Source organism: Microcaecilia unicolor, chromosome 9 (genome assembly GCF_901765095.1).
Source record: "Microcaecilia unicolor chromosome 9, aMicUni1.1, whole genome shotgun sequence".
Lineage (NCBI taxonomy): Eukaryota > Metazoa > Chordata > Amphibia > Gymnophiona > Siphonopidae > Microcaecilia > Microcaecilia unicolor.
In genome coordinates, this window is record NC_044039.1 from 79,326,848 (window position 1) to 79,344,300 (window position 17,453).

The window sequence follows — 17,453 nt, forward strand, 5'->3', positions numbered from 1 at the left end:
AAAAACGTCCATTTTTTCGAAAATACGGTCTGTCCCGCCTCTTCACGTACCCGTTTTCGTACATAGACGCCCATGGAGATAGGCGTTCGCGTTCGATTATGCCCCTCCACTTCTGATTTTTATTTTTATTTAGGGACACCTGATCTACTACGGTCTCTTTTGCAACCTCACTATCAGGATACCCTATCTTCCCTGTTTTGGTGATATCTTTGAAAGATACCTTATCCCGAACCATACACTTTTGAGCAACTGTCGGCCTTCCCCCCATTTCTAGTTTAAAAGCTGCTCTATCTCCTTTTTAAATGCCGATGCCAGCAGCCTGGTCCCATTCTGGTTACGGTGGAGCCCATCCTTTCGGAATAGGCTCCCCCTGCCCCAGAATGTTGCCCAGTTCCTAACACAGAGATAGATGGAAGATGGATGGTGATCATGGGGAAAGAAGAAATGTCAAATGGGCAAGAGATCCTGGCGAGTGAGTTGAGAAGATAGAGGGAAACAGAAACTGGAGCCTGGGACCAACATGATTTGAAAAATAAAATGAATAGAAAACAAAAGAAAAAAAAAGATTTTCTATTTTGTGATTAGAATATGTCAGATTTGAAATGTGTATCCTGTTAGAGCTGGTGTTAGATGTTGCTAGGGCTCAGGGCAGAAATTTTAGATGAGATTCCAAAGCCCACTACCAGGCCATGCCTTCTTCAGCTTCCAGCAGGCTTAGGGCTCTCTCTGGCCAGGGGGCAGTTGTCCTAGTTGCACCCCCACCCCCCCAACACCATTTCTGGCATGTGTGATCTTTATATTTTGCACAGTATAGGAGGAAATGCGTATCTTTCTATTTCTGTGGTGTGGCTTCTTGTGGTTTATCATTTTTGGTCAGCTATTATGTATTTGGCATTTGTGTTCTCTGTGTGTGTGACCAAAGTATTCTGTTAGCATGAATTTTCTATGTAGCATTCTGTAGTAATTTAGCTTGTTCAGTCTTCCTGATAGTGTGGAGGGGATATTTGTGAGGGGAGACAGGATTTTGTTGATACTTGTTTTGTATTGTTTGTGATTTATAAAACAACAGCTGTACAGAATATTGTTTCTTTTTATAATTTCAAATGATATATAAAATCAGAACTGTTTGAGACTTGTGTGGATGGAATCCGACAGAGCTCATAGGGATGGGGACAGAGCTTGCGGGGACGGGACAGGGACAGAGCTCGCGGGTTGGGAACAAATTTTATCTCCACATCATTCTGTAGCTGGTGCTAGGCAGGCTTGTATGGTCTGGGTCCCTCATATGGCTATCTGGTTTATGATGGGCTGGAGAGGGCTTTGACAAAAACTCCAGTAATTTGGAATGTAAGGAAAGTGTCAGGCAGACTATTTTGGTCTGTGTCTCGCAAATGGTGGGCTTTAATGGCAACTCCGGTAGCTGGAACTTAAGGACAGAGCTGGGCAAACTTCTTACGGTCTGTGTCCCAGAAACATGAAAGAAAGACCATGATCAAGTATATAATATCACGTCCATTGTTGATTTTAAACCATGAATTGATAATGAATGTGACTGGTAGACTGGATGAACCGTTCAGGTGTTTATCTGCCATCATTTACTATGTAAAGCAAAGAAAATAATTCAACCCTGAGAGATAGAATCGCTAGGCACATCTGTAAAAACTTTTTTCTTCCGATAGTATTGCTTTATGTAGATAGGAACACCCACATTTTTTGTGGAAACACATCTATTTCAATTTTTCTGTTGTTGTACTACATGCAAGGTCTGGCTTCTTAGGGGTTTCAGTTTAATTTATGTTGCTAGCTTGTGGGCACTTATTCTGTATTTAGCAATTGTGTTCTGTGTATGTGACCAAGGTATTCTGTTAGCATGAATTTACTATGTAGCATTCTGTAGTAATTTGGCTTGTTCAATTTTCCCGTTAGATGTATTGATATTTTAGGACCCCACTAATATGTAAGACACTGCCTTTTCATAGGTACAATCCTTGCTTTGGAAGTTTAGTGCTGGCATGGTAGATTTGCTCTTGGTTCTGAATGATTATTTTTGTTTTATAGATTTTTGTATTACTTTACAATATGCCTGTTATTGTGATTAGGGTGCAAAACTATTTAAGATTGTTAAAACACATGCAGACTCTAAGAAATTGCAGGAAGACCTTAGGAAATTGGAAGACTGGGCATCCAAATGGCAGATGAAATTTAATGTGAACAAATGCATAGTGATGCATATTGGAAAGAATAACCCAAATCATAGTTATCTGATGCTAGGTTCCACCTTGGGGGTCAGTGCCTAAGCAAAAGATCTAGCTATTGTTATAGACAGTACGCTGAAATTTTCTGCCCAGCGTGTAGTGACTGCCAAAAAAGCAAACAGGATGCTAAGAATTATTAGGAAAGGGATGGTAAATAAGACCAAGACTACTGTAATGCCTTTGTATCGTTCCATGGTGTGACTTTGCTTTGAGTATTGCATTCAGTTCTGGTCGCCTTATCTCAAAAAAGATATAGCGGAATTAGAAAAGGTTCAAAGAAAAGCGACCAAAATGATAAAGAGAAAGAAACTCCTCTCATATGAGGAAAGGCTAAAGAAGTTAGGGCTCTTCAGCTTGGAAAAGAGAAGGTTGAGGGGTGATTTGATTGAGGTCTACAAAAGCCCGAGTGAATCAATTTTTTACTCTTTCATAAAGTAAAAAGACTAGCCAGCTTATAATCGAAAGTAATCGCCGGCTATTTCCCGACACAAATCGGGATATGGCCGGCGATTTCGCAAAAGCGGCGAAAAGCGTATAATCGAAAGCCACATTTGTGATAGCTTTGCCGCTTTCCCTTCGCCTCACCGGTGAAAGTTCAAAGGGGCGTGTTGGCGGCGAAGCGAAGGCGGGACATGGGCAGGCTTGGGCATGGCTACCAGATGGCCGGCTTTTGCGGATAATGGAAAAATAAAACCCGGCGATAAGCAGTATTTCGCCGGGTTTACTTGGTCCTTTTATTTTCACGACCAAGCCTCAAAAAGGTGCCCCAACTGACCAGATGACCACCGGAGGGAATGGGGGATGACCTCCCCTTACTCCCCCAGTGGTCGCCAACCCCCTCCCACACTAAAATTATTAAAATACAAACCTTTTTTGCCAGCCTGTATGCCAGCCTCAAATGTTATACCCAGCACCCTGACAGCAGTATGCAGGTCCCTGGAACAGTTGTTGTTGGTTGCAGTGGACTGCAGAAAGGCAGAGCCAGGCCCATCCCCCCTACCTGTTCCACTTGTGGTGGGTAATGTTGAGCCCTCTCAAACCCCCCAAAACCCACTGTACCCACATGTAAGTGCCCCCCTTCAGCCCTTAGGGCTAGGGTAATGGTGCACACTTGTGGGCAGTGGGTTTTGGGGAGGATTTGGGGGACTCAGCACACAAGGGAAGGGTGCTATGCACCTGGAAGCTAATTTGGTTGTTTATAAAAGATGTTTGAAGTGCCCCCTAGGGTGCCCGGTTGGTGTCCTGGCATGTGAGGGGGACCATTGCACTACAAATGCTGGCTCCTTCCACGGCCAAATGCCTTGGATTTCGCCGGGTTTGAGATCGCCAGCATTTTTTTCCATTATCGCTGAAAAACAAAACCGGCCATCTCAAACCCGGCGAACTCTGGCATTTGGCCGGGCTAAACCGTATTATTGAAAAAAAAAAAAATGGCCGGCCATCTTTTTTGAAAATACGGTTCCGGCTAGCTGTTGCGCCCGTGGCCAAAATAGATTGCTGGCGACCTATTTTGCCGGCGACGTTCGATTATTCCCCTCTAGGGGACACTCAATGAAGTTACATGAATATACTGTTAAATAGGAGGAAATATTTTTTTATTCAATGAATAGATAAGCTCTGGAACCCATTGCCAGAGGATATGGTAATGGCAGTTAGCGTGGCTGGATTTACAAAAGGTTTGGACAAGTTCCTGGAGGAAAAGTCTATAGTCTGCTATTGAGACAAACATGGCAAAGCCACTGCTTGCCCTGGGATTGGTAACATGGAATGATGCTACTATTTGAATTTCTGTCAGGTGCTTGTGACCTAGATTGGCCACTGTTGGATGGAAACAGGATACTGGGCTAGATGGACCATTGGTCTGACCCAGTATGGCTATTCTTAAGATCTGATGTTCTTCTGAGTTGGGGAGCTTGGGTGGGAAAGAAGTCAAAACTGAGGCAAAAGAATCTAAGACCCTATGTTCAATTTAATATCTACCTTTTAATGTGCTAGGGCTGTAATTAAGGTTAAACTAAGATAAAAGAATATTAGATTTTTAAAATAAGCTAATAACTACTTTGTGCTTTTTAAAATTAAAACATTTTTTTTCAATAAACCCACAAATTCTCTTCTGTTCCAAGCTTTAAGACATCAAATCTTGCAGCAAAGTTATGTTCACTTACCTTCTGCTCTCAGAATTTCCCCAGAAATGACTTCCTTTTCTATGTACCTTTATTTCTAGGAAGATGCTTCCAACAGACTCTTTGGACCATTTACGTGGAGGGGCATAATCGAACGTCGCCAGCGAAATAGATCGCCGGCGATCTATTTTGGCGACGGTGCAACAGCTGGCCGGAGCTGTATTTTCGAGAAGGTGGCCGGCCATCTTTTTTTTCGATAATACGGTTTAGCCCGGGCAAATGCCAGAGTTCGCCGGGTTTGAGATGTCCGGTTTGGTTTTTCAGCGATAATGGAAAAAAATGCTGGCGATCTCAAACCCGGCAAAATCTAAGGCATTTGTAGTGCACTGGTCCCCCTGACATGCCAGGACAGCAACCCGGCACCCTAGGGGGCACTTCTAAAAATGTTTTAAAAATATACAAATACCTCCCAGGTGCCTAGCTCCTTTACCTTGGGTGTTGAGCCCCCCAAATCCCCCCCAAAACCCACTCCCCACAACTTTACACCACTACCATAGTCCTTATGGGTGAAGGGGGCACCTACATGTGGGTACAGTGGGTTTTGGGGGGGTTTGGAGGGCTCAACACTTACCACCACAAGTGTAACATGTAGTGGGGGGATGGGCCTGGGTCTGCCTGCCTGAAGTGCAGTGCACCCATTAAAAACTGCTCCATGGACTTGCATACTGCTGTCAGGGAGCTGGGTATGATATTTGAGACTGGCATACAGGCTGGCAAAAAAGGTTTTTATTTTTATTTTTTTTAGCGCGGGAGGGGGTTGGTGACCACTGGGGGAGTATGGGGAGGTCATTCCCCATTTCCTCCAGTGGTCATCTGGTGAGTTGGGGCACCTTTTTGAAGCTTGGTCGTGAAAATAAAATGACCAAGTAAACCCGGCGAAATACTGATTAACGCCGCTTTTTTTCCATTATCCACGAAAGCTGGCCATCTGGTAGCCACGCCCATGCCCGCCCATGTCCCGCCTTCGCTACGCCGCTGACATGCCCCCTTGAACTTTCACCGGCTCGGCGACGGGAAAGCGGCGATGCTGTCAAAAAAGCAGCTTTCGATTATAAGTATTTCGCCGCTTTTGAGAGATCGCCGGCCATCTACCGATTTATGTCGGAAGATGCCAGGCGATCACTTTCGAAAATAAGTCTGTAAGTCACAATGTAGGCACGCTAACGCTAGAGACACCCAAAGGAATATAATGGGTGTCTCTATCGTTAGCACATGCTAATTTTTAGCATGCGTTAAAAAGTTAGCATGCCTACAGTGCGGCTTAGTAGTGCGGCGCCAAGATAGTTAACATTAGTTATTCTGCCAGGGACCTCTTCAGCTATTCTACCTTCCTAACAATACTTACATACTCTTGGGGGAATTCTGCACAAAAGTTTTGAAAATTCTGCAAAATTTTGCGTTATTTATTTGTAGGGATTTAGCACAGAATTTTCCCATCCTAAGGCCTAAAATTTCCTCCTGTTTTCCTCTTCAAGTTCCAGCTTTCCGCACCCTCCCCAATGGAACACACCTTTGCTCCCCCTCCCACCCTCCCCAATAGCACATTCACATTTCTCTGCCCGCTCCCACCCTCCCTAAAGGCACATTCACATCTCTCTGCTCCCCCCTTCATTGTATTCGTGAGGCTGGATCTTCCCCTCCCCTGCAAAGATCATACAGCAGGAGGAGGAGGAAGTGAACTGCTGCACATAAGGTCATTTCCTCCTCCTCTACCGGCTTAGACTTGGCTGCTTATGTGAACTGCGGGACCCCCTCATAACCAGAAGTATAGCCATAGATGGATCTGGGCCCATCCACTTTTGGCTCAGGCTCACGTAATAGTGTCTCACACCATTGGTGTAGCTGACGGTGATCCATAAGTCCTGCCAGCTAAAGACATCCTTAGCCCACTGAGCCCCCAGGCAGGGCTGTGCCTAGGGTCTCTGGTGCCCCCCTGCAGACTATCAGTTGGCGCCCCCCCCCCCCCCCCCGTGTGGCATCTCCTTTCTCTCTTCTCCCTCTTCTCCCACCCTGCCCCCTTTTTCAGCCCATTACCATAAAAGGTGAATGACAAGTTGAAGAACAGCAGGCAGAGGGAGCACAAGATGCAAAGGAAATAGGAGCTGAAAGACAGGAATGGGAATGAGGAGGAGTGGCCTAGTGGTTAGGGTGGTGGACTTTGGTCCTGAGCAGGGCCGTGCCGACACGGTAAGCAAGGTAAGCATGGCAGGAGGGAGCCATCCTCTGGGGGGCGCCCCGCCGCACCATGCTTACCTCGCCCTCTTCTCCCCAGATCCTTGTCCTTTTTTTTTTGTTTAAATTTACCTCTCCGGCTACGTTAGTGAGGAGGCGGTGCTCCCCCGCCCCGACGTGTCAGTCTCTTCCCTTCGCTCGGTTCCGCCTTCTTCTGACGTCAGAAATTACGTCAGAAGAAGGCGGGACACTGAGCAAAGGGAAGAAGACACGTCGGGGCGGGGGAGCGCCGCCTCCTTCTCACTAACGCTACGCTGCCGCGCGCCGGAGAGGTAAATTTAAACAAAAAGGAAAAGGATCTGGGGAGAAGAGGGCGGGTAGTGTAGCAATCGTTTTCGGAGGGGGGGGGGCGCGCCGGCGGGGCCAACTGCAGGGGGGCGCCAGAGACCCTAGGCACGGCCCTGGTCCTGAGGAACTGAGTTCAATTCCCACTTCAGGCACAGGCAGCTCCTTGTGACTCTGGACAAATCACTTAACCCTGCATTGCCCCATGTAAGCCACATTGAGCCTGCCATGAGTGGGAAAGCACAGGGTACAAATGTAACAAAAATAAAATAAATTTGATAGAACAAATTTTAGAGTTTCAAAAGGATTATGAAAATGGCACAATTTGGTCTTAAACAGATCTTTAAAGGCACATAGTTCATCATACAGTTCAGTTCCATTGATGTCCTTATTATCATCATCTGATAAACTCTATCAAAACTCCGAGGGGTCTAAGATCATCAAGATCCTACCTAAACCTACACTACCCAAATTGCAAACGACTGAAATAGCAATGCGCTTTTTACACATTTGATTACTTAATTTCTGTACATTATTGCAAAATGTTAATTACTTGAATTCAAGAGCAGCAGCATAAGCATTTCATCCAATTAATTAACGAAAATTGATTGTCTTAAATGAACAGAAACAACATAGGTTCTCAATACACATATAAAGTGATCATCCTACTAAACCAACAAGACTTTCAAAAAACATTGTAAAACTGGACCAGATCAGTATGTATCAATGGCTTCCTTGGATTTTCACAATTTTAAGAACAGGTCAGCACCAATTCTTAAATGCATCCAGAAATAGCAAAACAAAAAGCAACAGCCCGCATTTATGACTCAATTTAAAATACGGGAAACTAACTTGATTACTTAAATCGAATCTCAATGTTTTTCCCCTGCAGGTTTAAGACTGTCTGGCATTTGATATTAAGATTTCCCTAGTAGACAATAATATACGGATTCACTTTCTTTTCAAGCCAAATATCGTTTTCCTCCTAGGAAAACACACCCAAAACAGACGGAATAGAGAATATAAGAGCAAGGGCGCTTTCAAAACTTTACATAACCTGTTAAGGAACCGACCAAGGTGTGAAAGGTGATCAAATGTACATTTTGGATGGGAAGGAAGCAGAAATAAAGTTAACATAGGGCATACTTTAGACTTACTTTTTTTTTTTTTTTTTAATATTGTTTATTGGCACAAACTTCATACGATACAAGATATTATGACCCCAAAATTGAAAAACATTTCACAAAGAAATTGTTAACTAACAGAAAAGAATATCAAATCTGCTCAAACAAATGCTAAAACTGTGATTTTCATTTTTCTCCCCCCCCCCTCTTTTCTTCCAAACAAACTCTCCAACTAATACCCCTCCCCCACCCTCCCCTAACAATTCAAAATCCTGCTTTTTGCTGTGGGAGTAAGTGAGTCCCAGAACGGTGACCAAACCTTACAAAAATGGTCTCCCCTTGCAGAGGCCAGGTCACGGATCCTCTGTTTCTCCACCGAGCAGCACTGCATCATGGCGCTACGCCAATGCGATGTGCAGGGGGCCTCTCGTGTGATCCATTGCTGCAAAATTGTTCTTTTTCCCATCAACACAGCTCTCCTTAAAAAAGCTTTCAGTCCCTCTAGTTGCGGTCCCTGCACCGAAAAGACATCAAATAATTGGCCCGGGATAGGCCTCCACCGTACCCTCCACAAGCCCGACACCTGTCTGCCCATTGCCAACCAAAATGAACGCACCAATGGACATGACCAAAACATGTGTCCTAGGGATGCTCCTGGGCCCCTACATTTAGGACAATCATCTGTCTCTCGCAAAGTTGCTCTGAAAGCTCTGTGGGGCGAAATATGGAGGCGCAGCAAGAATTTGTAATTCAACTCTCTCCATGCTGCATTCTCAGTCACTCTCTGGGACGATTTCAAACAAAGCTCCAGTTGTTGTGGTGTCAAATACCAGCAAAGCTCTTGGGTCCATCTAGCGCATATGAGAGTAGTGTCCAATGGTGTTAAAGAGTCTCGCAAGCAGCTATGGTAGTATTTCAGTGGGGTTCTCTGCTGCGCCTCCAGCCCCAACAAATCATCCTGCAACTCCCACACACCCCTGGCCAGGGAACCGGTCGGCAAGGAATGGACATAGTGTCTTAGCTGTAGATATGCAAATGTATCACCCCCCTCCAGCCCAAATTCCTCACATAAGGCCTGAAACGGTTTCATTAACCCCTGCTCTGTTACTACCTGGAATAGGAACCGGATCCCCCGTGCCGACCATTTTTTGAACAGGGCCGAGGACCCTCCCTCCGGGAATGCCAGGTTACCCCGGATTGGCAACAGGGGCGACACCAATCTGTCCCACTTATAGGTATTGCTTATCCAGTGCCATGTTTTCCTCAAAGGATTCAAAATATATTTGTATGGACCCAGAGGAGGTAACTGGTTTGTTGGTGCCTGTAGCCAGTATGCAAAGTGTAACGGTTCTGTCAGTGCTGTCTCAATCTCAGTGCATGAAAAGTGTTCAGTGGATCGGAACCAGTCCGACAGATGACGCAAACAACTGGCTATCGAAAATAATTTCAGATCCAAGAGTCCTAGTCCCCCTTTCCCTTTCGGCCGCATCAATGTCTTGATCCCAATACGTGCTCTCTTTCCTTGCCATAAGAACCCATTAAGCTGTCCCTGACGCCATGTGTCCTCTTTATGACTCAAAGTGAGCGGGAGCATTTGTAAAATATATGTCCACTTGGGGAACAGGATCATGTTATATAGAGCTATTCGTCCTTGTAGTGAGAGAGGTAACCCCCTCCACCCCCGCAGTTGCTAACTTGTCTTTCAGTGGACCGAGGTTTATCTCAGATAACCGGGAAAGATCGGATGGAATTAGCACGCCTAAATATCTGACCACCCCCTCCGCCCATTGGAACGGGAAGTCCCCTACCCATTCCTCCCTCACCACAGATTGAACCAGGAGAGCTACTGACTTATGTAAATTTAGAGAAAGGCCAGAAAAAAACCCAAACTCCTCTATAACCTCAATTAGATGGGGGACCGAGATGGTAGGCTGGGTGAGGGTCAAAAAAAGATCATCCGCGAAGGCAAGTACCCTTGTTTCTTTCCCACGACATGTTACTCCTTTTATATTAGAATCTTTTAGTATGGTGCACAAGAGGGGTTCTAAGTACAATAAGAACAATAATGGGGACAGGGGACACCCCTGTCTGGTACCCCTTGCCACTTTAAAAGCATCCGAACGAAGTCCATTGACCAATACCCGTGCAGTGGTGTCCCGGTAAAGCGTCTCTATGGCAGCCAAGAGCCTCCCTCCCACCCCAATATATTCAAGGGTTTGGAACAAATAATCCCAGTTGACTTTATCAAAGGCCTTGGCTGCATCAAGGCTCACTAATAATAGTGGGTCCCCTGTAGCCTGCCCGTAGGCCGTTGCTAACAATACTTTCCGCACATGGGTAACTGCATGACGGCCCCTTACAAAGCCCACTTGATGTTCCCCTACCAGAGATGGAATGTGGACTGCCAACCTGTCCGCCAATATCCTAGCCAAGATTTTTATATCTAAGTTGAGGAGAGATATAGGTCTATAGGACTCCATCTGGTCCAATGGCTTGCCAGGTTTAGGAATCAGAGTAATAAGTGCTTCATTTTCTCCCTTAGAGAAAGAGCCCCGGTCTATCACTTCGTCATAATAATCTACTAAAGGACCACAGAGCCAGGGTGCCATGATTTTATAGTATTCATTTGAGAAGCCATCTACCCCTGGGGCAGACCCCAGCTTTAGTTTCTTGATGACTTTTTGCACCTCTATCCCCTGAAGTGGTTTAGACAGAGCCTGTTGGGCCTCTACCCTCAACTTGGGCATCCCTGCATCGTCTAGGTAGTCCCTCAACAAGGGCCCACGTTCACAATTCCCTGTGGCATACATGTCCTCGAAAAAAACTCGGAACCCATCTAAGATAGCTTGTGGAGTGGAAACTTGTGACCCCCGCTGGTTGATGATCTTGGGGATAAACTGGCGCGGAGTGTTCGACCGTGCCACCCTCGCCAAGAGTCTACCTGGTTTGTTTCCAAAGCACTGAAACCTGAGGCGGCCCGCCGATAGATGTCTCTGCGCTTGTTCGTGAAGAAGAGAATTAAGCGCCACTAGGGAAGCGTCCATCTTGTCTTTGTGTATCCTGGTGGGATCAGCAATAAATTTTTTCTTTGCTAATTTATACTCCCCTTCCAGGAGCAGCACCCCTGCCGCCATTCTCTTAGCCCTAGCACTTAGAAAAGCAATCACCTCTCCTCTTATAACAGCCTTAGAGGCCTCCCAAAATGTGATTGAGGAATCACATGAGTCAGCGTTAGTGTCAACATAAAATTGCCATTTTGTCTGTAAGTGTTCTATTAACTGTTTGTCTTGGTATAAGAAGGACGGGAATCTCCATGGTCGTGCCCCTGGTACACCCGGTGCCAGATCCAAAACCAGCCAGATCATTGCATGGTCAGACACAGCTACTGGGCCTATCTCAGCCCTCTGGACCCTAAAAAACCAAGACTGGGAGATCAATATGTAATCAATTCTCGACCAGGTTTGGTGGACTTTGGATTGGTGGGTATAATCTCTAGTGGTGGGGTTATGCACCCGCCAAGGGTCCACCAAATGAAGTTGGTGGCAAAGTGTCGCCATGCCCCTCCCTCTCCCCGGTCCCCTAAAAGCCCTAGAGGAAGATCTGTCCAGGGCAGGGTTCAGTACTTGGTTGAAATCCCCCGCCCAGATCCATGGAGCGTCCGCATATTGAAGGCCTAGGGCAGTAAGAGTTTGAAAAAAACTTGGGCTGTATTCATTGGGGCCATAAACCGTGCACAGATAGTATTGCTGGCCCTGGTGGTTCATCTGTACTAACACTATACGGCCCTCAGCGTAGATTAATTTGAACTGACATGGAATACCCTTTTTAATTAAAATGGCCACCCCACTTTTCTTACCCCCTGAAGAGGAATAAAAACACTCCCCTACCCACTGTTGCTTTAATTTTTTGTGTTCAGTGTCTGTAAGCTTAGTCTCTTGGAGACATGTGATGGTGCCACCCCTGCGCCTCAACTGTGTCAATATTTTGTAACGTTTCACCGGGGATGTAATTCCAGAGACATTCCAGGAGAATATTTTTATCTGTGTACAATCAGCCAGTCGCCAGAATTCCAATAGTTAGGATGACAGATTTACTACTCTGAACATCCCCGGGGGCCAGCCCCTCCCCCCAAGGGATCCAACTTCCATACAGAGCAGGGGTTCCCGTTACAACCATATGATTCACCAATGATATCCCCCCTCTCATACCTTTACACACCCCCACAGCACTACTGCACATCCATATAGCCCTCTCCCCCTCTCTCCCCTCCCTCCCCATTAACCTAATCCCCTTCCCTCTCCCTCCTCCCCCCTCCCCCCACCCTTATTCCTTCCATCCCTCTCCGCCCCCCTCCCCTCCACCTCTTCCTCTCTTCCCTTTAAACCCACACATACAGTATACTACCCATTAGAATGGGTCCCAGGGGTTTTCCTTGTCTCCCTGCCCCCGACTCCTAATGCAATTTAAACAAAATACCAACCCTGCAACTCAGTGTGCTAGTCCTGATCAGAGTAGCCCAGTACTCTGACTATATGCAATTCAGCCGTTGCCTGCAGCGTCCCGGTCTTTCAGCTCCAGTTGCTGCACATACTTCTGTGCCTCCTCAGGAGTTCCAAGGGTTCTCCACTGACCATTGTCTTTGACATAAACTGGGTGCTCATTTCATGCAGCTTTTTGCAGTATGGGGTAAACAGCTTCCTCTTCTCTTGCAAAGCTGCAGAATAGTCTTGGAAGATAAGGATTTGATTACCATCGAATTTGGTTTCATTCCGTTTCATCCGAAATCCCCTTAGAATTTCCTCTTTATGTACATAATTATGTACCTTCAGGATTACTGTTCTCGGATTGCGTCGGCCATCTTGCTGTTTGCCCACGCGGTGGGCCCTCTCCAAACATAAGGGCCCCGCGTGGTCAGATAAAGCAAATTCCTTAGCCAGCCATTTTTCAAGCACTGAGGATAACTCAGACGCTCCCACCAATTCCGGTAAGCCCACAATTCTTAGATTGGCTCGACAAGACCTGTTCTCAAGTTCGTCCAATTTCTCAGTTAAGGACTCCATTTTTGTTCTGATCGCTTTAAGCTGTTGCACGTTGGGGATTAGAGACTCCTCCACTGCTGATACCCGCTGTTCAAGCTCTCCCGTCCTCCTCGTTGTGTCCGTGATGAGCGCTTCCATCGTCGCAAGGCGTTCTAATATTTTATCCCATTTAGGTTCGACCACCGCTCCAACTACCTCCGCCAGTTGCCGCAGCTGCTCCGTCGAGAAAGCCGTAGAGTCTTTTGGCGGCGGACTTGCCTCAGCGCCGCCCGCCGCTTTCGGCTTCTCTTTTTCCTTCTTAGAACTTTTGGGCGCCATTGGTTGGTTCTGGGAATTCAAAAATTTTTCCATATAATCTCCCCTCGCAATTCCAAAGTTGTAGCTGTATTTTCTTAAAGTTTGCAGGGATTTTTCCTGAAAGATCGAGTCGGGGCCTGGGAGAACACGGAAACCACGTCTGCCTTGCCTTAAAGCATCACGTGACCCCCCTTTAGACTTACTTTTAAAACAGCCGTGCATGTATCTAAGACTGAACTGAAGCCACCTAGGTTTTAATTCTGCTCTAGAAACACTATCAAATGGTAGCTTCTTTTTTAGGACATAATGGCATCCAGAGAAATTATGGATAACAAGAATTATCTGCTCGCAGTCACATCGATAGGGCTTCTATTCTTAAGTATTTCTACATTGTAAATTTAGGAGTTGATTTTCCAGCTAATTACGGGTTCATCCAGGGTACAAAAATTTGGTGTTTTCAAAACACAGGTTCTATTATCTGTTACTTTTTTTTTTCTCAAGTGGAATGAAACACTAGGTGTGTGTCATTTAGGAGTCATCAGTGCAGGAAAGACAAAAACTGAGTGGAGTATACAAGACAATCCAGGAGAGGGGAGAGAATATTAGGACAAGTGGTATTTTTTCGGCATTTACACCATTTTTTTCTTTGGGGGAGGAGTATTATGTAACTGTGGTAGCTTATTTGTGTTTATCGTGAATACGTAACATCAGGAGGAGCCCTATATAGACACCTCATTTCTGGTGGGTTTGCATTCTGCTACTGCCGATCTTGGTTGTGAGTATGCAGTTATAGTATCGTCAAAATACACCCCTGTTAATATTTTAGACAGAAGACCAGCACTGCGAAACCATACCTAGGGTAACTACCTTCCGACTGTAATTGTGTGTTCTTCCCTGCGGCCATTTTTTTCAGGCTAATTCCTCGCTTCACTTACCCGGGTGTAGAGCTCACAGGTGGACATGTCTAGGTGCTGATGGGGAGGGAGGGAGGAGAGCCGAGCGCTGCACGCAGGAAGGTAGCAGCGCATGCGCATAGGTGCCAATGTGGTACGGTACGGTTTATTTTTTTAAATTTTTAATAGAACTCGACCGGCGCGGCGCCCTGCCCCAGGCTGCCAGAATACCATGGCAACCAGCGGTAGTACTCCTAGCTGCGGAGGCCGGCATTACGTGCATGCTCAGTTCATGTGCATGGAGTTCTAGAAAGGAGACTAGTTTAAAGAAAGTTGCATGTGAGTGGAGGAGTGGCCTACTGGTTAGGGTGGTGGACTTTGGTCCTGAGGAACTGAGTTCGATTCCCGGCACAGGCAGCTCTTTGTGACTCTGGGCAAGTCACTTAACCCTTCATTGCCTGCCGCATTGAGCCTGCCATGAGTGGGAAAGCGCGGGGTACAAATGTAACAAAAAAAAAGTCATAAAAGTGCATGAATATAATCTCAGCTAGTGTAGGAGTGGATAAAAAAAAAGTCCTGCTACTGTATGTGCAGTCAGTGTTAGTCCTTGTGTGTGTGCTTCTTCCATTAAAGGCTTGGGAAAAGACCAAGCTTTCACCTGCTTCCTGAAGATAGTCTTGCATTCAGCAAAACCTTTCAGGAAGTGCATTCCAGAGTTTGAGGTCTCCTCCAGAGAAGGCTCAGTGGAGGGTGCCTTTTTCTACTCAAAATTTTGCCTTTAGTGAGAATATCAGGGGGTGGATGGAAAAACACTGCCTTTTTAAAAAGGCTCCTCACTTGGAAAGCACTGATGTGCAAGAGCATCCTTAAAAGGAGTGGTCCAGATGGACACATTTTCTGTTTTTTTTGTTGTTGTTGTTGTTGTTTTTGTGGCTATCTCTAAGGTGCATTTGCAGAAATCTGGTCTCCGCCTATCTCACTTACAATAGCAACGCTTCACCTTCTGAGCTGGCAACGGCACATGCGCCTTGCACAGAATGGAGCTAATAGTCCGGATGACATGCGTAGCAGTGGAAGGGTTAAGGAAGCTGGGGCTGCTGCATCCTTCCAGCTCCTCTCTTGTAGCATCGCATTACATCACCTTCTCTAGAGTCTGTTCCTCTGCATCCTGCAGGAGCACCAATACAAACACAACTCTGACCTTGCTATTGTTTCTCTCCTCAGTCTGTAGCATTCCTTTCCTATCACCTTTTCTTTATTTCACCCTAGACGTTCTGTGACGTGTGGTCTTTCCCGTTTCCCTTTCATACCCTGGAATGATGGCAGAAAGTGAAGCAGAGACCCCCAGCACTCCTGGGGAGTTTGAAAGCAAATATTTTGAATTCAATGGAGTGAGGCTCCCTCCCTTCTGCAGGGGGAAGATGGAGGAGATTGCTGATTTCCCTGCCAGGGAAAATGATATCTGGATTGTCACCTATCCTAAATCAGGTAAAGGGAGGAGGAAAAGCCCTTGTTGCCTTGAAGCTTGTCAGCATAGGTTACTTAAATGAAAGCCCGGCTCTTGGTAAACTGATTACTTTTATCACGGGTTGGGGTTTTTCCCATCTCAGGCAATTCACCAGATCTGTCAGAACCCATCAAAGTTAAATTTGATCACATCTCACAGCACCATCTAGAATGTGAATTACCAGCCTTGTAATATGTTATGTAACTGCAAAGGGTGGTTCATTTTGGCCGAGGTCATTGAAGCATTTTATTTTAGTGGAAAGCAAACTCAGTTGCTAAAGGCAATGAATGAGTTAGATTCTTGCACACCTTTTTAATTCATTTTATATGAGAATTTAAATAGAATTATATTATTTCTGTGGATGTTTGCCCTTCAGTTTTCACTTTACTGCCGTATCAGGGTAACACCCCCCCCCCCCCCCCATGTTCTTTATAAATGCTGAAATGTTTCCTTTTTTTAATAATCATGCAGACTCAACTTATGAATATGTAGAACATAATTTCCCTTATTCTGTGAAGCCTTTAGTTGACTTAGCTTTCACTGTGTGTTTAATATCTCTGTCTGCAGGCTAAATCTGGAAATAGAGCTGCTTGTAAGGCTATGATATATATGATAATCCCATAATACATGAAATAGCCAGAGACATAAATGAGAGGTGGAGTCACCTTTTATTCTGTGAACTTTCTAGAATGAATCATTTTCTGTTGCAGTATATGTGATTAATATTCCAGCAGATGCAAAGTTTTGTATGAGATTTGTGTGTACTTGGTAGTGTATGGATCAGACATTAGGTTTCACTGATAAAATTAGATGGTTATGCCTTTCAGTGTCACCTTGTAAATGCAGCAGCAATGTGAATGATCTTTCCCATATCATTATGTTTGGCTGCAATATGTTATGGAATTAAAGCCATAGTTTCTAGGGGCTTCTCATGTATTTGCTTTCCAGCTTAACATTAGAGAGGCCCATATTTCTGCATTGTTTGCCAGCATCTTATTAAGCTTGCTTGTGCAGTAGTTTGGAATGATGAGATGCAGGAAGGATGTAGGCCATTTAGTAGGAAAGAGACAGGTAAGGTCTTACACTACAGTCCTGAGAAGTTTGGAGAGCTTCACTGAAAACTTTTAGGGCTCAATAGCCTCGATGTACTTTTATTTTTTGATTGTAATTAGTTGTATTATATATTTTAGTAGAAATGTGCTTTGCTCATTGGAATTCATTGTAAAATGTGCAATATATATTCATAAACTAAATACATATTTATTTATTTATTGCATTTGTATCCCACATTTTCCCACCTATTTGCAGGCTCAATGTGGCTTACAGAGTCCTGTTATGGCATTGTCATTCCAGGATATCTTATAGACACATAGGAAAGGCAATCATGACTATTCCCATCCTATTGCCTTTTCCTCACCCAGAAGTAGGAGGCCAAACACCCCCCCCCCCAATTTTGTAAAAGTCACCAAAAATTGTGAGCACAAATATGAGCGTATGCTCAATTTCTAAATGCAATTTAATTGAATAACAAGCTAACTAGTGCCAATAATTGGCTTTTTAACAAGCAATTATTGGCACTAATTAAATTTAATTGAACTGTATACGCATACATTTAGGTACAGTATCAGCACCTAAATT

The 17,453-nt window shown here is 45.1% G+C and overlaps 1 protein-coding gene across 1 annotated transcript in view; it reads left to right on the forward strand.

Moving 5' to 3' along the window:
- The first annotated feature begins 15,624 nt into the window (after positions 1-15,624).
- Positions 15,625-17,453, forward strand: part of SULT4A1 (sulfotransferase family 4A member 1) — a 112,287-nt gene continuing 110,458 nt past the window's right edge. Inside the window, exon 1 of the mRNA XM_030215014.1 lies at positions 15,625-15,796. Coding sequence (XP_030070874.1) covers positions 15,625-15,796 — 172 coding nt within the window. The remainder of the gene's footprint in view (positions 15,797-17,453) is intronic.